At 33.6% G+C, this 26,056-nt stretch overlaps 2 protein-coding genes across 3 annotated transcripts in view; one reads left to right on the forward strand and one right to left on the reverse strand.

Annotated features, from left to right (window-relative positions):
* Positions 1 to 9,050, forward strand: part of LOC130895697 (DNA polymerase alpha catalytic subunit) — a 34,466-nt gene extending 25,416 nt beyond the window's left edge. Inside the window, exons 12-15 of the mRNA XM_057803169.1 lie at positions 145 to 405; positions 3,234 to 3,469; positions 7,024 to 7,342; positions 8,649 to 9,050. Of these exons, the coding sequence (XP_057659152.1) occupies positions 145 to 405; positions 3,234 to 3,469; positions 7,024 to 7,342; positions 8,649 to 8,863 (1,031 nt within the window). The 3' untranslated portion in view covers positions 8,864 to 9,050. The remainder of the gene's footprint in view (positions 1 to 144; positions 406 to 3,233; positions 3,470 to 7,023; positions 7,343 to 8,648) is intronic.
* Positions 9,051 to 10,907: 1,857 nt separating this feature from the next.
* Positions 10,908 to 26,056, reverse strand: part of LOC130895699 (uncharacterized) — a 123,808-nt gene continuing 108,659 nt past the window's right edge. For both annotated transcript variants that reach the window (XM_057803171.1, XM_057803170.1), the window contains exons 5-7: positions 17,602 to 17,742; positions 17,081 to 17,531; positions 10,908 to 14,373 (exon numbers count right to left, since the gene is read on the reverse strand). In XM_057803171.1, coding sequence (XP_057659154.1) covers positions 13,754 to 14,373; positions 17,081 to 17,531; positions 17,602 to 17,742 — 1,212 coding nt within the window. In that variant the 3' untranslated portion in view covers positions 10,908 to 13,753. The remainder of the gene's footprint in view (positions 14,374 to 17,080; positions 17,532 to 17,601; positions 17,743 to 26,056) is intronic.

Raw genomic sequence — 26,056 nt, forward strand, 5'->3', positions numbered from 1 at the left:
ACTTTTCTCCCATAAGAAATGCTCCTGCTTTGATTCCAAGTCTTTTCAACGTATCCATACTTAGGTTCACATTTGTTGGTGAAACTTCATGACTCTAATGTGAAACCACCCTTACATTTTTTAATACAAATTTTGTTTTTTTAGGTAAAGTGCCTATTCCACTACTTGTGATAACAAAACAATTAACCAAAGAACCTCACATGTATCCAGACAAAAACAGTTTACCTCACGTTCAAGTAGCTCTACGATACAATGAAAAAAGTGGTGGGCATTTAAGGGCCGGAGACACTGTACCTTATATAATTTGTGAAGATGGAACTTCCAATACTGCAGTTCAGAGAGCATACCACGTAGATGAACTTAAAAGTAATCCTGACTTGAAGTTTGATGCACAGTATTATTTAGGTAAGCTCAAGTATCTGTACCTGGTGCTCCAAATTTGAGGCCTACCAGAGGATATTGAGAACTCAAGACATATAGTTGGTTAAATTGTGGCAAAGGTGTGTGTTTCCCTAATTTTTGTCTTTCCATTTAAAGAGTCAACATTCCTTTGTTGTCTTTAATATCATATCGTTTATTTATCTAATTGATTGATTCCTATAATCATCATAAACCTTGTACTCCTCATCATCAATTGAATTGAAAGCTTTGGAATTTCTTCAATATACAATTCCCTAAACATTTGCACAAGTTATTATATATTCTGGGGTCGATTGAACTTAATTCACCTTAATGCAAATGTGCACTCACAGCTATAACCCTTGGAAATTATAACAGGAAAATCGATTTTTCGAGTATTTTATCAACTGCTTAATATTTTCCATTGAAAATGGATATATGGCCTCTTTTTCCTATACAAATGGCTTTCATTTTAATACATACATATTTGACATCTTTTTGAAACGGAAAATGTAATATTTTGGAAAACCTTTGGCTTCGGGTGAAATCCATTGCACTTTCAATGATTCCATATTTAATGTTCATCAATTATTTCAACAGTATAGACGCCCTCTTTCATAAAACGCCAGAAGTGAGAGGATTAAGATTTGGACTTCTTGCTGGTCAAGAAATAGGTGCATCAGGACTCATTCGAATCCAGCATCCAGAGTACAGACTGAAAATCTGTAATCTGTGAAATTTTGTAATCACTGCAAACGATTTGCACCATTTAAATTATTTGGAAGAAATACGGATCCTATCAAATTATTATTTATAATTCCTGTTGTCCCTGATATTCAAGGTCAACATCTCCAGCAAGAAGAAATGAAACCAAAATAAGATCAGTTTGCCTTCAATGGTGACATTCTACTATACGGATAGATCCAAAACGAGCGAGCTGGTTAAAGCAGTAGTATATGAGCGTGGCCATAATCTGAACATTAGAGTGTACGTCTGTACAGGTAGTGCAGCGACACTAATGACTATATAAAGCATTACAGCAGAAACAAAGCTAATTTTCCAATGCTTAACTCAATGCCTTGCGAATGATAGAGCTACTCTGGGTGCCTGGACAAAGGGGTTACGAAATTGTCAACGACTTGACCAAGCTTGAAGCCACTTTACCGTTGACTAGACCTGAACCCGCAGTGGAAATCCCTTACTTACGGATCAAGGAACACGTTAAACTGTGGAAAAAGGAGAAAATCAAGGAGGGATGCTTCTATTCTTATGGTTTCAAACAGGCAAAAACATTCTTACTGACCTCTCAAATTGTGTAACGTAATTACTGCACCTAAACAGATGGGGGTCAAAAAACTTTTGTAAAATTAATCAAAGAATGCACAGAAGCTGGTGATTCCAGATACAACGCAGGTTGGGATTGAACTGGGATAGAAACTGCCAGTTTAGTGGAATAGAGGGGGTAACTACATATATTCTATATAATTGTGAAGCACTTGTTAACACATGTAGGGAAATCCTTGGATTTGAATCAATGGAAGAGCCTAGCTTCAAAGCCAGGGATGTCTAAAGGTTTCTCCAATTCTGGATTGAACCAAAGACAACTTAAGCGGCTATAATAGGATTACCCAGGCAATTAGGACCGACAGTGTCTTCCAATTCTTGGTATAGTACATGTGTACATTACGGTAACTCATAATATTGTTTCTTTTGAAACCTTCTGACTGACGGGACTGATGGGAGTCAAAAGACTTTGGTAGGATTAATTAAAGAATGCACAGAAGCTGTTGATCCTAGATACAACGCAGGTTGGGATTGAATTGGGTTAGAAACTGCCGATTTGGTGGAATAGAGGAGGTAACTACATACATCCTTTATAATTGTGAAGCTCTTATTAGCACATGGAGGGAAATTCTAGGATTCGATTCGATGGAAGGGTCTAGTTTCAAAGCCAGGGATGTCTGAAGGGTTCTCCAATTCTGGACCGTATCAAAGGCAACTTAAGCGGCTGTAAAAGGATAACCCAGACAATTAGGACCGACAGTATCTTCCATTTCTTGGTACAGTACATGTGTATATTATGGTAACTTATAAAACCATATCTATTGAAACCTTCTGACTGACTTCTCAAACTGTGTAACGTAATTACTACAGCTTAGCAGATGGTAGTCAGTACAGTACATGTGTGCCTAATACTATTTCTATTAAAAATAGCTTCAACGATAAACAAAATGGAATTGATATACCGATTACTTTCGTTCAAAAACATTTGTAAAATTTCAATCTATTGAGATATTCTTCATCTAACAGTTATTTACACTACTTCCATTAATTCTAAAACCTCGTAGTTTGTATTCTTTTTTGAACGACCACTATAACAGGAAAAAAATAATCGTCTATCGAGTGTATTCTGATTGGGATATTATTTTCCATAATGCCTTGCAGTTGTTGCACTATTCGCTTGGTAATCACTTGTGATTACTAGAATTTTAGGTAATTATCTGAAGTGTGTAAAACTGAAATACGAAATAATGAGAACTTTAGAAAAAGTGATGATACAAAAAATTTGGCGGTTTTTAGAGGTTCAAAACTATCTATTTTCGTTACAAATATTATAACTAATTTTTTATGTGTGCATATTTGCATGAACGTAAGTTATTTCAACCGAGTTATCTTTGCCCTCAAAATATATTATTCAATTTATAACTTTTTTTTTGTTACACACTGTAGTATGAGAACTACCTCAGATATATTTTACCCAGTAATCAAAGAGGTTTTAATACTTTCCTTAACTGACACAATGTAGAAATTTTCTCTATCTAAATATTTTTTAGCTCAACAAATTCATCCAGTTGTAACGAGAATATGCGAACCGATAGAAGGTACGGACTCTTATGATTTAGCCGAATGTTTAGGTCTTGATTTGAAACATATTAAACGACCTAATAAGGTTACGAACGAAATTGTAGGAGAAAATATAACAAGACCCGAAATCAAGTTCCGAAACGTGGAAAAATTCAAGTTTATATGCTACAATTGTAAACAAGAAAATACAGTGAAAGGTCCTCTGGTAAGTATAACTTCATAATGCTGGGTATATGAAGTTATTTTGAAAACATTGAAAAGTTTAGAAGAAATTAATACTTACGCAAACTTGACATTATTTCAGCACAATAAACAGAATTTTCCAGTGCAGTCATACTTGTGAACTTTGTATACTGTAAACATGGCTTTTTACATTTCTTGCATTTTCTTTTTTCTTATATATCTCATTCGTTATCTGCCTGGACGTGTTCCTTAAGAAATCCAAGAATTCTGCCTTATTTTCTGAGATATATGTTTTAGATTGTTTGAGGAGTCGTTTTGGCATTACAGTCACTCGGCACCTATACCTAGAAGATTTGTGTACTCTATATGTCATTGTTCTGTATCCTGTTGTTTTGTATCCCACTTCCCAAGTTGTAAGTACTACTCGTTCGAGGTATTTAAGCCATTTAGGATATTCGCGTCTTAAGGTGGTACTTGATCTGTCAGAAGACTGACCATCAGTTTGATGGAGTTTCTTGCTATCACGAGAAGTTCCTCAGGTTTCTTAAATGATATAGTTATGAATTTTTAGAATTGTCATAGGTTTGGAGTGTTTCTCCAGTGTGTCTCCATCCGATTCTTTATCCATCCCTTTAATTCATTATTCATGTGACATGTCATGAGGCCACAGTAAGGATCTGGTCCTAGGTATGAGGTCTTTGCCACTTTTTTTGGCAAGGCTTTTTATTTCCTTGCCTGGTATACCTTGGTGGCTTGGTAGCCACATTAGGGTTCTATTAGCTAGTACTTTTATTGCTCTTAGAGTTTATTTATACTCCCAGTGGTATGAACGTTTGGTCCACAAATGTCTAATTCAGCTTATTGCGCTAGCTTGGAACCATCTGTATACTAAACAGATAAATTTCGAGCATGCTAAAGATTTTTATGGCTGTATGACTCATGATTAATTTCCACTTCGAATGAGATATATTTGTCCATCATGCTGTGCATTGGCTTGTCACTGTTTTCTAGTTTTATCAGTTCTATAATTCTTAGGTGACCCGTCAGATTTCCTAGCTTCAATTTTACTATCTAGATTAGCCTCTGTGCGTCGGTAAATACCTATTTCTTCACTAGAAGGTGAAGGGGAGGCAGGTTTAGCCTCTAAGATTGTGGTGGAATAGGTTAACATTGTTTGTTGGCTCACTGTTTTGAAAATAGCAACTATGTTTGGTTGTTAGACAGTTTGTTGATTTGTTTGAATACAGTTTGAAAATGTATGTTATGTTTCTATCACTTTAGTTGGTCCTTAGTCAAATGGCGTAAATGGTGTGTCTAATTCATGAATTTCAATTTCGGAGGTTATTTAATTGGGAATTAGGATTAGAAATAAAATAAGGATAAGATTTGTCTTTGTTCTGTTCATAATTCTGTAAAATTATTTACTTATTACTATCTTTTTTTAACAATAGATTTATTTTTATCTAAAAGTATTTTCATACCTTAATCACTTCTAGTTAAGGTTTTATTTTATTTCGTTTTGCTTCAGAGTTCTTAATAAATATGGTTTGATTTTCTTAGCGTCTTATGTTGCATTTTGAAATTATTTTTTCTTTTTCATTTAATCACCGTCCTGCTATCGATGTTCACGTCTGTTTTGTAAAAAGTCATTTATAATAGTCAATAGGCTCGAGTGCCATAGTATCACCTAGGATTATATCCGTACTTATAGGTACTTCTTGAATTGATCCTGTTTGCCTTGGATGGTGTATGTTGAAGTCTAAGAGTTGAAACTCACCATTATTTTTTCCCAAAATTGGTATCAATACCGTGATTTTTTCGAAAATATGGAACTACTACTATATCCTACTGACTCTGCGACAGTTAAAATATTTTATACGAGAAATATCTTTTTTTTTATTTATTTTATGCAATATACAATTTTATAGTTTTAGAGCTATAAACAGAATGAATGTACACAATAGCATACAAGTCTTGTGACAGATTTTGCAATTTTTTTGGCTGTGTAAATTTACTTGATATTTGTTGCTATGTTATAAAATATATTATTATATCATAATTATTAACCCTTTCTGTCCAGCCGACTCGGGTAAATCCTTACCATTCAAAACCATTTGAATACTTGAGAATTACATCGGAGTATTTTTTTTTCTTTTGAAGACTACTAAAGTGCAGTGCATCACTCACTAATACTAAGGAATCTCTTTTTATCGTTGTATCTATAACAACAAATATTCTTTTTGTTCCATCTTTCTGAAAAGACCTAAGTTGATGTGATGTGGACACTTGGTCAAAAACTGCTCATAGTGATCTAAAATGAAACAAAGGATGATATGACAAAATGATAAAGTCTTCTGTTGTTATTACCAAACAGAGCTACATAATGAAAATATTGAAACCAATTGTATTGGTTAATACTCAAACAGCGAATTAGGTTGCTTTCCGGTCTGATTTCAGTAAAGACAACGGTAATGATTTGGCGGATAGATCCGTCTCCTGTAATGGAAGGATTAAGATAGCTTCCCACGATCTGTTAAATTACAGGCAGCGTCATAACTAAGTCACTAAAAGAATCCATAATAAAATTTGCAAATACCTAAAAATAATACTTATAATGATGATAAAACATTAGATAACACAACAAATGTTTAAAAAAATATTTGATAATGAATAATCGAACAGGAGAAAAAATTTGCTAGTAATTAGAGCTCCATTCTTTTAAATCACTTTTTCTAATCTTGGCATGGAGTGAATTAAAATCCGACAAGTATTTTTATTCAAATTATTATTATTTCCCATGATGTTTTAATAGGTTCTCATAGCTCTTGATTTCTGGGATAAAAATTCCTTTCGTAAATATCTTTTACCAAACATCTCCATAAATGTATATCAGGACTATTTGCCGGCCACGCTAGTCTTGATATTGTTTTGTCGAAATCATTTTTGAATCAAGCGGGCGGTGTGGCCAGGACCATGAACATACTGGTAAATAAAATTATTTGAAAGCCATGCTTTCCTAACAATTGCACAGTTTATCAAATCTGAAGCTTTAATTCGTCTAGATGCCGTAGGACAGGATCTTGGAAAGTTTATTGTATATGCAGCACTAGCAGCAGATTCAAAGGGATGTTCTCTTAAAAAATGTATCAATGCAACATCTTATGCGTCACTCTGGCTACAGTACTCGCATTAAGACCTAGTCTTCTAATAAAACTGCTATCTTCCAATTTGGACAGATGACGGATTTCTGAATTTCAGTTAACTGAGGAGGCATTAAAAACATTTTTATTTCGGCTGAACTCAATTATTGAATTATCTGACAGTGATATTAGGTTGGGATAATGTAATGCTTTTTCAGTTAACAGAATGATAATAAGATAATTTCTTTCATCGTTAAAAGCTGACAGACATTTTTATGTAAGGTGTGTAAATTAATAAAGTACTTGAAGCGTATCAGTGTGTAGGAAAGCTTTATGTGTAGGAGGCGTGAAGAAGTTGAGTAGAATGTGACAGCAAAATCCAAATAATCATTCATTAAGCACCACATTATAATCAATTATCCTTAATTTTTTTTAGGAAGGAAAAGTACCGTTTCTGATTAAATGTATAAATCCAGATTGTACAATGAAGCCAATCGATTATTTACCATATATACAGAATCAGTTAACATTATCAATTCAATATTTTATCAACAAATATTATGAAAATGTGTTAACTTGCGAAGATCCAGCTTGTTCAAACGAAACGAATCGATTGCCTCTTTGGTTCGTTGGAAAGTATCCAGTTTGTACATTGTGCCAAAAAGGAGTTATGTTCAGATTATATACAGAACAACAATTGTACACTCAATTAGCTTACTTTCAATATATATTCGATTTAAGTAAAGTTAGTTCCAGTAAGTATATTTTTTATGTTTAATCAGCATTATTTTGCGAGTAAACTTATCAATCGTATATTAAATATTTTACCAGTGTCGTTTATCTTTTATGATCTTGAGTTGTGATATCCGAGATAATATAAAAACATGTTTCGAATAAAACCGGTTTCGGTAAAATCTGTTGATTAAAAATCAATCAAATCTGCCGCCCTAATAAACTCGGCTAACACCCAAATCCATTGGCAGAAACAGATCACCACCATATATACCGATCTTGAATACATTTTGGAGTGGGATGGAAGTAATCTGATTGAGTTTAATGCAGCAAAAACCCAGGTAACTGTTTTTTCTATACTGCAGCTCAGGATTTGGTCCTGCTTGGATATAAAATATCACCATAACCGCAAAATCGCTTGTTGGGTGCTAAAGTTGGGAGCACTATGTCCTGGAATAGTCACGTAACCGAATTAGCTAAGGCAACTTCACAAAAACCAGTAGTCCTGTTTAAGACTAAAAAGCTATATACTCCCCAATAGCTTCTAATCCTCTACAAGGCCCAAATTCGTTCATATTTGGAATATTGATCGTACATTTGGAGCTGGGCTCCCAAACGTACCTCGAGGACGGTCGATTCAATACAGAAGAGAGCAATCTGATTTACAGGCGATCCAGAGTTGACTAGAAACTTGGATAGCTTAAAGCATAGAAGAAAGGTCGCTAACCTAACTCTGTTTTACTAATACTACCATGGCAAATGCTTTCCTGAGCTGTTCAAAATCTAGAGCAGCGTTTGCAAAATCTACTCGACAGGTAGAGTTCGCCTGCAGACGTTCAGAACGTCAATTTATAGCGACTCCTTTCTTTGGAGAAGTACAAGCATGTGGAACCAGTTACCAAAGCACGTCTTTAGCAAATGTTACAACCTACAGAGGAAGACGATAATTTGGTTATCGAAACGCGCGTCAAACAGTGTAATTGTGGGTGTTGGTGTAAAGAGTATGCTCAGTGTGTTCTTGTACGGCTCGTGTTTTCTTGGCAATATATATTACCCATATTTATGAAAGATAATATGTGTCTAAATGATCTACTTAGAAGTATCACTCCCCATTCAAATGACGAAAATATCACATGATTTCATCATTTGATTGCTGTGAATATTTCAACTTTCCAATTTAAATTCTCATTTCATTCAGGGTTTGCCATACTAGTTAAAATTAAGATTGCATAGTCCAGAACAAAAATTGTTATATTGTACCTGAAATACTTCCATTAAGTCTCTCAGTTAGCCAGGTGTGTGCCATTCATCCTTTCCTATATTTTTTAGAACCTCTTATGGAAGAAGAAATTGAAAAGGGCTATTTTCAACTACAAGAAGTTGTTGAGAAATATCTTAATCATTCCGGATATTCCATCATTAATCTCACAGAACTTTTTGAAATGTTGAATCCTTATAAAATGGATATCAACCGTCAGATTTCGAGGATACCAGAAGATACACATTATTTTGAAGAGGAAATGGTTAGTGATGATGATATGTAAATACTGTAAATTCAACATATTAATGTGAGGAAAATTAATAGGAATAACTTGATTATTGTTCAAATAGAATAAATAATTTTAAACATTTGTTATTCATTTTGATAATTGATGTTTGTGATACCAGGTATAGATTCACAAAAAATTGTAGTTTTTTTGTTCACTGTAGAATAAATTTTATTTATATTTTGCTTGCTATATCATTTTTCCTTTATGCCACATTTTAATGTATTCCTTACAGAAAATTTCACGATGATGTGTGCGATAAGTTGTTTATGGTTTTTTCGTATACCTCACTATTCTGTTATCCTGATACAAAATTGGATTTTTAGTAAAATCTCTACAAAGCTCCATTACTTCAACGGAAATCGAACTATGTATCAGGAAAACAGAAGAGAGGATGTGAGCGATAATTTGCTTCTTGTATTTTCGTATATCTCCTCGCTTTTCTGTTATCCTGATACAAAATTAGATTTTTGGTAGAATATCGTAGATTTCTAATTAAATCTACGAAGTTTTGTTTCAACGGAAATCGAGTTTTGTATCAGGATAAGAGAAAGACGAGGATGTGTGTGATAAGCTAATTCTGGTTTTTTCGTACACGTAATAAATTGGATTTTTAGGAAAATATAGATTTCCAGTTAAATTTAATTTCGTTACTTAAATAAAAATCGGAATCTGTATCAGGATAACAGAAAAGTGTGGAGGTGTTCCATAAGTTGCTCCTGATATTTCTGTTCACATCCTTGCTTTTCTGTTATCCTGATACAATTGGATTTTTCATAAAATATCGTAGAGTTTCATTTGATACTACAAAGTTTCGTTACTTCAACGGAAATTGAATTTTGTATCAGGATAAGAGTGATGATGTGTGCGATAATTTGCTTTTGGTGTTTTTGTAAACCCCGCTTTCCGTTTCTGATACAAAGTTGGATTTTTAGCAAAATATCGTAGAGTAGTATTTTAATTTGAAATGTCGCAGAAGAGCGAGTAAATATGCTATAAGTTGCTTCTGGTATTTCCGTACATCTCCTCGCTTTTCTGTTATCCTGATACAAACTTTGATTTTAGTGAAATATCGTAGTTTCTGCTCAAACTACAAAGTTTGTTCCTGGTATTATTGTACACCTTGCTTTTCTATTATTCTGATACAAAATTGGATTTCAAGTGAAATATCCTAGAGCTAACTGCAAAGTGTCTTTACTTCAACAGAAATCGAATTTTGTATCAGGATAACAGAAAAGTGTGGAAGTGTTGTATACGTCGCTCCTGATATTTTCGTACACCTACTCGCTTTTCTGTTAAGGGTGAGCTCTTAATATCCGCATATTTATATAATGATAAATAAGGATATAAATAAAACCGAAATTTTACAGAAAACTGATTTATTTTTTCATACACAAATTTCGTTTAGTACGTGATTATGATGATTATTATTATACATATTAGTATTTTTAATTCAAATTTTGCCATTAGAACTCGGTAACAAAGAAAAACAGTAACATTGCAATAATTATATAGGCTTAACCCTAACCAAAAATTTACAACAATCTTGTTATTTACAATTGTTTTACAATAGGGTAGTCAGTATAAAACTAATATAGCACCATGTTATTCAAGTAATTATTTCTGAGAAATAAATGGAATCTTTGAAATTATTTATTATACAAAAGAAGGTTAACACAGCAATGATTTGAGTTATAAGTAAGTATAAAGGATATTTCTTTTAACAATTATTGAATGAAGTTATTTATTGTATAATAGTTATAGCAATAATCGTCAACTTTAATTATAGTTTTTTCTATATTTTTAATGTGCAAGACTGTATTAACCATCAGTTAAAATCTCCATACAATTTCATCTGAAAGTCGTACCACAAAAGACATTTTCGAATGAGATATCTTCTAGAATCAACTAATATACCACAATCATATAATTTTTGTTAATAAAAAACAATTTTTTAAGACAATTCTTAGGTGGTTGAGTCTGTCACTATTGACTCCCACATGCAACTTCCTGAGTTGCAGTTACGTAAATTTGGCTGTCGTTTTTGATTTTTCATCCAAGTGTGCTTTCTAAAACAAACGAAGAGGTATGCTCACTTTTGAAACTGTTCTGATCCAAGACAATGCCAGTACTCACAGCGCTCATGTAACCCAACAATTTCCATAGGATATTCTCCTAGCAACGAAGGACTTTTATCTTTTTTTTTCTGAGTTGTAGCAATGTCCAGGGGTACAGCTCCAAGTACTCTGTCATTGTTGAGCCCAACACGAAATTTTCCGTTAAGTTGCAGTCACCTAAAGGTGGATCTCGTTTTTAACTGTCCATCCAAGTGTGAATTGTGAGCTATCTACAAGAAATGAAGAGGTATGTTCACTTTTGAAATTGTTTTGATTCACTAGAATGTCAGTCTTCACAGCGCTCATGTATCCCAACAATTCCCATAGGATATTCTCCTAGAAATAAAGGACTTCTTTTTTTCTGAGCTGAAGCAATGGCACCCGATCATAGTTACCAAAAAGCCATGCACGAACGCCGTTCTAGTGAGCTTTTTGAGCTGTAATGAAATCTCTACTCCCCATATACTATTTTTGTGATAAAGACGCTATTGAATTTTTGAATCACTTGCAATTATTTCAATAAAGTAGTCAAATAAAGAAGAAGCAGAGAATTGCACACCATCATGGCTACATTCCACTTAAAGCTCACGACTCTAACGACCTTGATTGATTCCCGTTCCTTTAATGTAAAAAGAACATTGTAGGCTTATCGAACATTTAGTCTGCAATAAATGTAGCATGGATAGGGTAAAATTCAATTCAAACTTAGATTTTATGGTGACAGTATGTAAGACATGTTTTGTTACTATTGTTTGAATTATCGCCAACTTTTGAAGAAAACCTTTCCTGATCAAATAATATTTTAAGGGCGATACAAAGATAGAAAGGTTTAAGTGGAATATACGTTATATACTACTACATCATGTACCCATCCAAAACATCTTTTAGGTTTAAGTTTCTATTATGTTTAAACGTTAAAAGAATTTATCCTCTTTACAAATATTAATTTGAGCTTTGTGGAATATGCGATTGAATTAGAGATAACTTAAACTAAAATTCAAATTCCCTTTCACTAGGTTTTAAGGTAATGAAAAGGAAAACAAATTTTCACCATACCAAAAATTATACATAAGGCACATTATTATAGCTTGATGAGGTCTAACTGACTCCTACCAACTAGAAGAAAAAAAAAGGACAATAAATTTCAGTATATCACTATTTTTGAAAATAAAGAGCTTGGGATAAATTTAATTGGAGTATTACATTACAGATGATAATATAATGATTAAATTACGTTAACTACGAAGAAAAGTTTTTAAATTTGCACCTAAAATATATCTCTACAGGTGAGCCAACCTACTGACCCACAGATGTTAACAAAATACCAGACCTTCTCGACTTTTACCAAAGGAATTGAGATCAAGAGGTGTACTGCTGGAAGAAACTCCCTAGAGTTATCGTCGGACCACATAGTTATATTCACATACCATTCTAGATTTCTAAAGAAAGGTGAGCAGCCTTCTTTATACAATCACAAAACTAACTGGATACTATTTCGAAATAAGTTAGACGAAAAAATCTCATTACATTGCCGACTAAAGACAAATTTGGATATAGAACTTGCGGTTGAAGAACTCACTTAAATTATTCAAGAGGAAGCTTGTTCTGTCACGCCTGATTCGATGAATACCCAACTATAAGAGGAACTACCTAATGTTATCCAAGAAAAGCTATCAGAAAAACGAAGCTTAAGGAAAAAATTGCAACAAAAAATCACTCTATTTAATACATAAGAGCGAGAATGTGAGGGATAATATTCTCCTGGTATTTTAGTACATCTCCTCGCTTTTCTGTCATTCTGATACAAAATTGGATTTTTAGTAAAATATCGCAGAAATTGGAATCTGTATCGGGGTAACAGAAGAGTGTGGAAGTGTTGTATAAGTCGCTCCTGATATTTTCGTAAACCTGTTTTTTTTTCTGTTATTCAAACGGTTGGAGTAATGACGGGCTGCATCTTAAAAGAATTAAACCATCTGATTTAACCAATAGACTCATGTAGTTGGAAAAATTTGCATGAAAGTTTGTTGATTAAAGTGATAGCTAATCGAATGAAGTTTGTCTGTCCTCGTGCAGGAAAGTATATAAAAAATTACTAAGCTAGTAGCCCACAATGGTCACAAATATTTTATCTTTCTTGGTTTTTAGGTTATTACATTACCATTGAAATAAATGCTATTCATGTGTTGAGATTGTGCCACCCTTTTTTTGGATGTTACTGTACTAGTCTCTCCATGACAAGTAGTTCAAAGATCATAATTTCAAGCAAAAAAGAAGATAAAGCGCGAAAAGAGTCATGAAAGTTTAAGTGAAGATGACGTAGTGAGTTATGCTGAAAGTGAGAAAGATCTATGAAGCACCAACTCAAAAATTTAATTAAAATTTAAGCTGCCGTGGAAAAGGGTGTCCACGTAATGATTTAATTCCAGCATGACTTACATCTGAAAAGGTAGAAAGACTTCATGATTAAGTAAGAGTCAGTTTAGACTTAAAATGGTTCATCTCGGACACAATTTAACCAGTAAACGTGAGAGAACATAAAACGCAAGCTTTTTATTTAATGGCACTATTTTCAGTGGCGTATTCGAATGGAATGTTCACATTTTCAGTAAATTATGTCCTCGGTAACCGAATATGTCATTAAATTAGCTTTCCACATATTTAATATGGTGATGATAGAATTATACCAATTAAGTTAATGAAAAGTTAAAAGAGTTTGATAAAATATCGATACGCCACTGAATTGTGATTAAGTAAAACGTGCGCGGAATCACAGTCTTTGTACGCTGTTCATTTTACTTTTTTTGGATATCTTAAACCACCCGGCGGATTTTTCTGGATCTCTTGGCATCGATACGGATCTAGAAATATCTCGATTTCTTCGTTCGCCTCTACTTAGAGATTCCACCGAGAGGCTTTTTGACGATATCTTCTTTTCTTCTTTTTCTCGATTGTATCGAGAATTTTCTCTTGGTAGACGATCTTTTTTCTTATATAATGTCGAATTGGATCCTTTAGATAAATCGTCTCTGGATCTTCCTAAAGTATGCGAACTCAAATTTTCTTTCGATTTGGATATTTTATTCAAAGTTGATTCTTTTTTTTTGGACTCTTGCGCTTTTTTCTTCAGAGTAGAAGAATTTTCTTTACGATGTGATGGACTTTTCGATGCTTTTTGTTCGAATTTACTACTCTTTCCGTTTTTCGAATACTGGGTATAATCGATATCGATATTATCTTTAGTACTGCGCGGTCTCCAAGGTGCTAAAACGGAAAAAGATCGACTCAATGTTTTGACTTGTTGGACTCTCGATGCATTGGAAGCTAATTCTTCTCTGGACGCAGCTCGACGACCATTTTTCATGTAACCAGGTCCAGGAATATCACCAACTAAAAAAGAAATAATCATCAATCACTATGATTGTTGCGTTGGATTTATTTATATAAGAGAATGGTTCCATCCTAGAGATGGCGGAAGTTGCTTGAAAAATACCACTGTATTAGCAAGTATACAATTTATACAGCAAATGTTACAAGTTTGAAGACGCCACGTTGTTTAGTATTTGTTCAGCAGCCATTAACTAGATTCTACTCCAGCATCGTAGAGGTCAATTAAATGCGGAAGACTCCAGAAATGTTGAAGAAAATCAACAAAGCGGTACTGGATGATCGTCGACTGAAAGTGCGAGAGCTAGTAGACATAGTAGGCATTTCAAAAAGTGGACATGAGAAAGCTGTGCGCAAGATGGTGGCCGCGTTTTCTCACAATGGAACAGAAACAGCGTCATGAAGATGTTTCTATCGAGTTTTTGGCAATGATTCACAGAAATAAAGCCGAATTTTTGTGCTGTTTCATAACCAAGAATGAAACGTCGCGACGAAATATTACTTCACACCAGAAACAAAAGAACAATCGAAGCAATAGATTGAAAAGTGAGAACCGGCTACAAAGAAGGCAAAGACTGTGCCATCTGCAGGTTTTTTTCAATAATTTTCATTCACTATCTTGAAAAAGGAGAAACCATCAACGGCGAGTATTATTCAACGTTTGAGCGAAGAAATCAAGCAAAAACTTTCGGTTTTGGCTAAGAAGAAAGTATTGTTTCATCAAAACAATGCACCAGATCACACATAGCCAAAATTAATGAATTAAAGTTCGAATTACTACCTCATGCATCATATTCGCCAGATTGTGCCCCCTCGGATTATGTGATGTCGGCATTGAATCACTTTGAAGAGGGTATCGAACTTATTGAACAACGCTGGGAAAACCGTATGGAGCTATAAGGAGATTACGTTGAAAAATAAATGTATTTTTTTTTCAAAATTTTTGTGTTTTCTTTGTTGTACCAGGTACTGCTGGAACCATCCCCGTTATTCTAAGATCAATGTGAAAACAAATATTTCAAAAAAATTAAACTATGACATCCCCGAAGAAATTGAACCAACCAAAACAAATAATTTTCTTAGTTTAACCATTATGGATTCTCTGAAACTTCTCTGATGTCTTTTCATACTTAATTTTTAAGATAATTGGAACCGCATTCAACTGCCAATTTTTATATCTTTTTTAAAGTTTCTTGAATCTTTAGTGCAATTAAATAGGAAGTAGAGGAATAGGAAAATTATATAAAAAATTCCTTCTAATGCTAATAATTCTTTCTTAGTGGTTATTGTTATTGTTATTGGGTCATGATTAGCTTTATTCATTTGTTTTTTCTGGTGCTCTCTAGTCAACATTTTGTGACTGCGTCAATAGATTTAATTGATCTGTGATTCGATGATACTATGCAACTAGGTCAACAGATATAATTGACCTGTAGTTAGATGAAACCTTTTAGTTCACATATTCATGTGTCAGCAGTTATATTACGGTTGCGTCAACAGATCTAATTGATTTCTAGTTCGATGATGCCTTTTCACCAAATACATTACTCTTTGGTCATTATTCTGTGACTGCGTCAACAGATCTAATTAATCTAGTCGATGATACCTTCTAGTGAACATTATCGTATTTTGGGAATTACTATGCAACTAGGTCAACAGATCTAATTGATCTGTAGTTAGATGGAGTCTTTTAATCCACATATTATAGTTCCTCTACAGATCTATTGATCCGTTTGTCTGTTACTCAGTGATACCTTCTACTAAACATTATCGTATTTTGGGAATTACTATGCAACTAGGTCAACAGATCTAATTGATCTATAGTTAGATGGAGCCTTTTAGTCCACATATTCATGTCTTAGCAGTTATATTACAGTTCGTCAACAGATCTAATTGATCTGTAAGTCAGTGATACCTTCTAGTAAACATTATTGTATTTTGGGTATTACTATGCAACTAGGTCAACAGATATAATTGATCTGTAGTTAGACGGAATCTTTTAGTCCACATATTCAGGTTTTGGCAAATATTACAGTTGGGTTAACATATTTAATTGATCTGTAGTTCGATGATGCCTTTTCAACAAACAAGTTACTCCTCGATCATTATTTTATCACTGCGTCAACAGATCTAATTGATCTGTAAGTCAATGATACCTTATAGTCAACATTATTTTATTTTGGTTATTACTATGCAACTAGGTCAACAGTTATAATTGATCTGTAGTTGGATGGGAGCCTTTTAGTCCACATACTTAACTGTCATTTTGTCACTGCGTCAACAGAACTATTTGATACGGTGTATGATAGTCAAAATATCTATTTTTATCTGTTATTTTGTCACTGTTCCAACAAAACCGTTCGATGTGTAATTCGATGGTGCCTTCTAGTCAAAATACTTGTTTTTTGGCTGTAATTTTGAAATTTTGTCAACAGATATTTTGATATATAGTTGGATAGCAGTTATCTTGCAGTTGCGACAGTTTTGATTGGTATCTAATTCAATTATATATTCTAGTCCAAATTTTCATTTTTTAACTGTTTGTAATTTTTTTAACGTACATGATTGGAACTGACTTTATTGATGAAACTAAAGAAAATCTGAGATTATAATCGTAAAAATATAGCCGTTAGGAATTTGGAGGAAACTTGACGATATAAAAGATTTAATAGAGATTTAAAATTTTTTAAACACAAGTTTTTATTCTTACCTGTAGCAGCATGTAGATACACAACGCTTCGTTGGGATTGTTGACTGCTTTCTCCTTCGGTGGAACTTTCAACGGAACTCACTTCATTTTTCCTTCTTCTTGGTCTGTCTTTATCTTGTCGTGATACATCCCTTGGAGTCCGATGGTTTGGCGACATAGGCGGTTTAAGACTTACTTTAGAACTTCTACTTTCTCTTTCAGTTTCTGAAACATTCGTCATTGATTTGTATCTGCTCCTTGGCGCTTTAAACTCTTCGGAAATGTTGTGGAGATCGCGTGTCGATTGACTACTATTTCTGGACGGTAATCTCGACCGGGGTTTAGTACTAGTTTTATGACGTATACTGTCGTTTGATTCTTGATCGGTATCTCCGAAGAATCGAAGATTTTTCGTTGGTTTCGTAGGAGTTTCTTCTTCAGTTCCACTGGCGAAATTCAACTCCTTTTCGCCCTTTATAAGAGGAGATTGTCGATTATAATATTCTGAACAATGCGTGCAAATAAAATCTAAAACTACTTACCTTTTTCGATTTTTTTCGCGATAATCTGTCTAAAGATTTGAACCAACTTCCGTTTGTCGATTCAGTCTTAACGTTACGATGTTCACGTGTTGGACTGGGACTTGGGGTAGATAATCTCCTTCGGTTAACATAGTCGTGGTTCTGGAACAAATTATTTTGATTAGAAATTAGGATTCGGAACTTTTTATGCAAAAATCTGGTAGGGTGACCTCGAAAAATCACAACTGCTGAAGATAAACTTATTGTTTTGTTCAGTAAACGTGATCGAGAACTCACGGACCAAGAGTTAGCAGCTCAGATCAATGAATCTAGGGATCTGTATTTGAGTACTTTCACATTGAAGAGGAGATTGAGACAAGCTGGCCTTTTTGGAAGGGTGGTAGTGAAGTGCAGGTCGTCGAATGAGCATCCGGATGATTTCCGAGGCTGTAAACGCCGATAAATAAACGGTTAGATCAATTTTACATGACACAATTACACATGACAAAAGTTTGTGCGAAGTTGGGCCAAAAAATCTAACTCCAGATCAAAAGCTCTTGCGTCAACGGGTCTGCTCAGATTTCCGGTTAGAAAGGTTAGAAAAAGATCTGCTTTGAAATGCTTTGAAAACTGCTACAACCACGATATCATCGAAACATTTATCAAATGGTACTGAATGACAGAATATCGAAAGAACGCTGTAATAAGGGACGTGGTTTGAACGGTTTGGATAAATCCGAATTTAAACGTAATGGATTGTCACTTTTTAAGCTTATTTCATGCAAACAAAGCAGCGAATTTTTAAATACATAAAAAATTACTCATCTTGAACCAAAGATCTAAACGAAGATCTAAATAAAGCACAAATTTTCGAATTATATTTTGTAAATCTAAAAGAAATCGTGTAGTAGAATATTTCCTTACTTCATGAACATACTGTATAATATACTTCGTATTTATTAATAGACATTTGAGAAAAAGATTTTTTCAGAATCCAAGAAAGAGACTAGAGACTAATATATGAAGTGCAATAGAATATATAGGAGGATATATTGAAAAATTCTTAGCCTACTATAGAACCAAACAAAATTTCAACGTCAAAATATTTTATTACTCCACATATTTTCCTCTTAATTGGAAACATTTATTACAGCGAACCTGCAACGTCTCTAGACCTTTAAAAAAATGTTTTTTCTTCCTCTGCAAACCAGACCACCTTAGCCTTCATTACCTCCTAGTTGGAAGAAAATTTACGGCCTTTTTAACCTTTTTTTTAGTTGATAGTCAGGGAAGTGTTTTAGTAATTCAAACCCTAAATCACGAATTTTTTGCATGGCAACATGAGATTTGTGTGCAGGGGCGTTGTCCTGCAAAAACAATATAAAACGCCTTTCGATTGTTTTTCGCGTCTTTTCTCCTTAATTTTTTCCCGTAGAGTGGTCATTAATGTCGTATAGTAATCTCCAGTTATTGTTCTATACTTATCCAAAAAATCAATCATGATTACTCCATGGCAATCCCAAAAAACTGAAACAAGAACCTTTCCAGCAGATTTTTGGACAAGAAACTTCTTAGATCTTGGAGAACCAGAGTGTCGCCATTCCATCGATTGTTGCTTTGTTTCTCGATCGTAGAAATGTACCTAAATCTCATCTATAGTAACAATTCGGTTTAAGAAATTTACATCGTTTTCAAATCGAACACAGATCGAACGCGATGCTTCTACCCTTGCACGCTTTTGGTCAACATTCAAACATTTGGGGATCCATTTTGCAGCAATTTTTCTCATGTCCAAATTGACGTGAACTACATGATGAACACGTTCGAATGAAATATTCAGTGCTTTAGATCAGATCCGTTTTAGCCCAATTCTACGATCTGATAAAATCATGTCATGAACTGCATCGATATTTTCGGGACTGACACAGAAACTGGCCTTTACGATCCGTCATCATCTTCAATGGAAAATTTACCTCTTTTGAAGCTTGCAGTCCAATTTTTCACATTCGCATACGAAGGACATTGATCACCAAGGATATTAAGCATATCTTCGTAAATCTGCTTACCTCTTAACCCTTTTAAATACAGGTAGGTACTTGATGATGGCTCGAAACTCCAATTTTTCAATTTTCAATTTTGGTGGACATCTTTTTTCTTTTAATTTATTGCGTAACACTGGTTTACTTTTTTGACGTCAAACTTTGCACTGACACTTCTGATAAGTTATTGTTCGTTGCTATGGTAACGCAATATTTTGTTTATGCATGGAACTGGTCTAAGCTGACAAGATATCAATTCATCCTCGTATATAGAGAGAGGGAGAGAGAGATCCGTTGGATAAAATTGGGTACGATAAGGAGGAAGGTTTGTTGGACTGGGCCCTGATACAGGAATTGCTCCACTGCAGGCAAATGATTGCCCGTTGAGGCAACGAAAGTTATAAAGTTGTACAATTGTTTGGAAACTGTAAAAAGTTATAATTTTTAAAGGAATACGTTTGTGATAAAATTGCAAAGCGAGCAGGTCTCGAAGTATCTCGGCTTTCACCATATTATTGTAGTGTGATCGAGTTGATAAATACGGAAATTAAAAATGTAACCGCTGAAAACTGGAGATACTGCATTCAACATATGAAAAATTTATATAGATGTGTGTACATACAAATATAAATGTAATATATGTATTAATATATTGTGAATCATTTAGTAGATTTATTTTTATATTTCAAACTCATAGTCCAGGCTTAGTTTTCCACGATATGTGTCGAATTTTAAGGTAATTTCTCATTTTTTACTTATAGCTTCTTTTTTTCATAACTTTTTGTTACGTAGATCGAAAGTGAATAAAAATAGTTTTCATTTAAAGAAAGAAAATTTGAGTTTCGTTGAAAACCACGGAGATACAGACCGGGAAAGTGAAAAATACAAAAGCTACGTTTCACATACATGTCTGTGATCAATTAGGCTTTCATATTGAGTAGTTTTTAGCCATACAAATCGATTTCTCCCGTGGCGAGATATCAAATTAAAAAAAAAAAGCAATTAGACCCCGAGAAAAGTACGGCTAAATATGCGTGGTCGAATTTGAACGCTCGAAACCATTATTTTCCGCTCTTGAATCGAGCGCTCCGCTGTCTTTCGTTAATTTTTTTTCAGGGAGGGATTTCCACGAGATACGTGATTTTTCATGCAATGATAGTGCTGTAAATAAAAAGATTAGGATTTAATTTTTTTTCCTCAGCTCGCTAAATTTGTTGTAAACTTAATTTTTCACTTTCCGGGTTTGAATCTCCGTGTTTTTTCAACGAAACTCAAATTTTCTTTTTTTAAATGAAAGCTATTTTTATGCACTTTCGATCTACGTAACAAAAAGTTATGAAAAACAGATGAGATTTCATTTTCCAACTAAGATTGGATGGATTTCGAAAAAAAATTCCCTTGATTGTTTATAAGGTCATAAGTCATTAAACCATTAAACGTACAATTTCCAGCTTTTGCACACGCCAGATTTCGATAGTTCATAATATTTTGGCACAATTACAAAACTCAACGACAATAACTAAACTTCTTTATAATTGTTTATCTAGAAACAATAGTCATTGTTATTTTCGTTTATCTCTTGAGCTAATTAATATTTTTCAACGTGCAACGTCAACTTTTGTAGGTCTTTTAATTATAAAAGAAAAAAAAAGGATTCTACTTTTTTCACGTAAAGTCACCAGCAACGAAGCTATAAGCAAAAAATGAGAAATTGCCTTAAAATTCGACACATAAACGTGTTTTTGATAATGACAAAAATTATTTCATACCACGAATAAAGATATGTCATTGTACACAATTTCCTTTCGCCTGGACTATTAACAATGATACGAAAATGTGGAACAAATAAATCCTGCATTTAAATAAAATAATTTTTATATAATTCACATTCACAAACTACAAGGAAAATGCCGGGTATTATAATATAATATTGCGGCCCTACATAATGCCCTCCCAATAAATAGTCATAACTTTGTGTCTGATCGAATTTTATTAAGGTTTATGTATTAAAGTCAGTTTCTAAGGCTGTGAAAAATACTATACAAACACCGTTTCTAATTTTCATAGAAGTTATACTGATACCTGTGACCTTGAACCGTTTTGCTAACCACGAGGTATGCATCATATCACTTAACAATTTTATTTGAAAGAGTGGTATTCCAATGAAATTAATAATGTTATATGGCACTGTTGGTTAGTTATTTTTTGCGTCGGCAGCGGTTGTTATTTGTCATTACAGATGATTAATTTCAGATTGTCGTGTATATGTGCAACATGTATATCCATTCTTGAGATCTAGTTAAAAAACGAGCAAATTCTATGGTACTTTCCAGTGGCGGACGTCAAAATTCCTTTCAGAAAGATTTTGCGAACAGAATTATTCTCATATCACTGCTTAAGTTAATTACATGAACATATAAGGGGTTTTCCAATAAGGATTTCACTTTGACTTTTTTTAAAAATAAAATGAGATATTTCAAAAACTTTATTATCGGTTTGAAGTACATTCAAAACAATTATGAAAGGAATTCAACTTTGCTCATATGGCTACCGCGGGTTCGTTTGCAGCGGCTGATTCATTGAACCTAATTTTCCGTGACTCGGCCACACGTTTCGGCCGAAACGGCTGCTATTTCGCGTTCAATGTTGGCTTTGAGCTCTTCCAACGTAGTCGGCTTATTAGCATATACCAATGACATGACGTAGCCCCAAATAAACAAATCTAGAGGCGTTAAATCGCATGAACGAGGCGGCCAATCGACTGGTCCATTTCTTGAGTTAACACGCTCATCAAACTTGTTCTTCAATAAATCGATTGTAACGTGTGCTATGTGGCTTGTGGCGCCGTCCTGTTGAAATGCTGTCCAAGCTCATATATTCCAATTCGGGCCAAAAATAATCGATAATCACGGCGCGATAACGATCACCGTTCACAGTAACGTGGCGACCATTATCGTCGACGAAAAAATATGGCCCTACGACACCTATAAATCCCTTGGTGCTCTAATGTCATTGAAAATTTATTTCCTCCATTCCCATCTGACATTTTTTTCCGAAAAGTTGGGAGCTGTCAGTGATGAGCAGGATGAAAGATTCTATTAAGATATTACAACAATGGAAATTCGGTATCGAGGACGATGGGAGTCGGTTATGTTGGTTTTTAAAAAAAGAAAGTGTAAATCCTCATAAAAGGAAAAAAGCTAATTGATATTTAAAGTGATTTTTTGGCATGTTTATTAGATGTAAACTATAAATATTGTCAATATATACGATTTAAAAACCGTGACATTATTTTTTTGATAAGTATTAAATATTTTACCAATGAATATGGTTCTATAAATGTAACTTAAAAACCTTACGTGTTAAAAATATTTTTTTTGGCGACGCCTTTGAAAGTTGTTCGTTCTGTATTCATTTACATACCGAAAGTTGCGTTTTAAATGTTTCATGTAGTGAAAGTGACAGTTCCGTACTGTAAAACACTTTCGGGACGCTCTGGAGTTAACTTCCTTATATGTGACGTTAGCCACTTCAATGTTGACAGTTGACAGTTTCACTTCGATGATTTTGCATAACCTTAAATTTTTAATTTTCTGAAATTATTTGTTTTATCGGAAGTTTTCTCTAAATTAATGAATAACAATGAATGATGATAAAAAAGAAAATATCAGCCATGAAGACTTACTTGGATCGAAGAAAATAATGCGGCCGTTCTTAATACGTTGCCGGTACGAGCTCTTTATTAAGTGGTGTCACCAGAAAAAGGCGAAAAACCCAACGAAAAACGTAAATCTAAAATCTAGAAAAGTTCTACTTTATGGTCTAAATTCTCGATGATTAAAAGTACTCAATAAAACAAGATGTTCACATGGACAAAACTCATCAATTTCCTGAAGAAACAAAATAGAGGGTACACTGCGAAAAAATTAAAAATTTCAACCAGATAAAATATAATAGAATTCTTGTTACATTCTTATGCGTCGTCTAAAAAATGTTGTGTACACCGCGGCTGAAAAACTACTCTGTTGGACTCGTCTGTTGCTCGCCTCGGTTCACTCGTCTCGCAACTTTCAGACTCGTCCGACAAAGTAACACTTTCAGTCCTTGGCATACAAATAACTATTTTCATATTTTCGTATTTGTACATATTTTATCACAATATGCTATTCATTCTTATGTTTTTTTTGTCGACCAGTGTTATTTATCGATATATAAATCTAATAATGCTAGTTGAAAAGAAAAAAGGCGAAAAACCCAACGGAAAACGTAGTGCCCACTTATTTTTCAGAAAAATCTAAAATCTGGAAAAGTTCTACTTTATGGTCTACATTCTCGATGATTAAAAGTACTCTCGCAATAAAACAAGATGTTCATATTAACAAATATCCAAAACTCATCAATTTCCTGAAGAAAAAAAACAAAGGATACACCGCAAAAAAATTAAAAACTTCAACCAGATAAAATATAATAGAATTCTTGTTACATTCTTATGTGTCGCTTAAAAAATCTTGTGTACGCCACGGCTGAAATAATACTTTTTTGGACTCGTCAAACAAAGTAGCACTATCAGTCCTTGGCATAAAAATAACTATTTTCATATTTTCGTATTTGTATATTTGTCCACGTAAGTTGGCGGCATATGGGAAACTTTTTTATTATTAATTTTACGAAAAAGGTTATTCTTTATAAAAAGTTCTGCATGGTCCAAAACCTAAAATTCAACCATCAGATGTTAAATTTTTTCAGTCGTATGCGAGGTTTGTCAAAAAATGTGATTTTTGCTCTAGAGTAAAGTACCTTTCTTTTTGACAATATAGAAATTGTTATGAAGAAAAGATGTTTAGAATTAAAAATAGCTTTCAAATATTCAACATTGTTTATTTACATTAAAAAAATATTTTTTTCTACATTTTCTCTGCGATTACGTTGGAAATTTAAGTTTGCACATTAATGCATAATTAATATAGGATGCACTGGCATTTTTTAAAACTGATAATTAAAGTAGGCTTTGTGAACTGTCTAAATATCGAACATTCGGAAAAACGTCAAAAATGGTATTTCAAAAAGTGCCACTTTTCTTAGGCAGTCTAACAGTGTTTTTCATAGTTTTTAGAGATCCGTATTGTACAGTTTTATGTTTGACAGACGTATTTGTTTATGAAAAGTTAGACATGCCACCAACATTAAGTCTGGAAGAGAAAATTGAGATTGTGCTAATAGTGGGGGATAAGTATGAAACATTTCGAGAAGCAGCAGACATTTTTAATTCCCGACAACCAGATAAAAATATTCACAATGAAACTGTTAGAAAAATGGAAAATATTTAATAAATTTAAGACTTATGGAGATATACATAATAAATTTAGCAAAAAACGCCAAAGCATGGTAGAAAATTATGACGTTGCGTTGCAAATAATGTTGTCTGCAACTGAGCATCCTAAATATCCTTTGCGAAAAAGGGCATTTTCATTGCCAATGGATATAAAAAAAGTAAAGTTTCTAAAATTCTAAATAAATTCAAATATCTCCCTTACAAACCTCATTTATGTCAAGGTGTATTATTTTTACGGATGAAGCAAAATTCTTATCAAATGGGGCAGTTTCCAGCAAAAACTGTCGTTAATGGAGTGATACAAATCCACAATTTACGTTGAAAGCTCGGAACCAATATTCGTTCAAAACAAACGTGTGGTGCGGAATGTATAAAAATCAAATAATTATTATCCGCGAAACCTTGACAACCTTCCTTTACTTAAATGTCAGCAGATATGGTTCCAGCAGGACGGTGCCCATGTCACAGCAGATTAGATGTACGTACATTGAAAATATTTTCAGTGGAAGGGTTTTTCATCGTTTTTCGGAAATTCCTTGGCCTCCGCGGTCTCCAGATTTAACCCCATTCGATTTTTTCTTGTGGGGTTACTTAAAGCAAAAAGTTGACCTTCAAAAGCCAATTCAAGATGTTGACCATTTAGAGAGAATTATTGCAGAAGCGGTTCGTAACATAACTCCCCATATGGTTAGCAATGTCTCAAGAGATTTTTGTAATAGAACTGTTACATGTATAAACAGAAATGGAGGATATGTGGTGGCATTAGTAAATTGATGATAGTAATTATTCATGAGTATTTATTGTAACAAAGTAAATTATGCATACAAACTTCATTTAAATGCATCGTTAGAATGTTAAAAGTTAGTGATTAAGCAACTTAAAAGTTATCAGTGTTGAAGAAAAATTAAGAGATAATTGTTTTTAAAAGTTTATTTATAATTGTTTAACCAAATTTATAATTAATAAATGCAATGCATTAATGTGCAAACTTAAATTTTTTGACAAACGTCGTATACGACTGAAAAAATTTAACGCCTGATGATTGGACCATGCAGAACTTTTTATAAAGAATAACCTTTTTCGTAAAATTAATAATAAAAAAGTT

This window comes from Diorhabda carinulata, chromosome 6, assembly GCF_026250575.1.
Source record: "Diorhabda carinulata isolate Delta chromosome 6, icDioCari1.1, whole genome shotgun sequence".
NCBI classification, from domain to species: Eukaryota; Metazoa; Arthropoda; class Insecta; order Coleoptera; family Chrysomelidae; genus Diorhabda; species Diorhabda carinulata.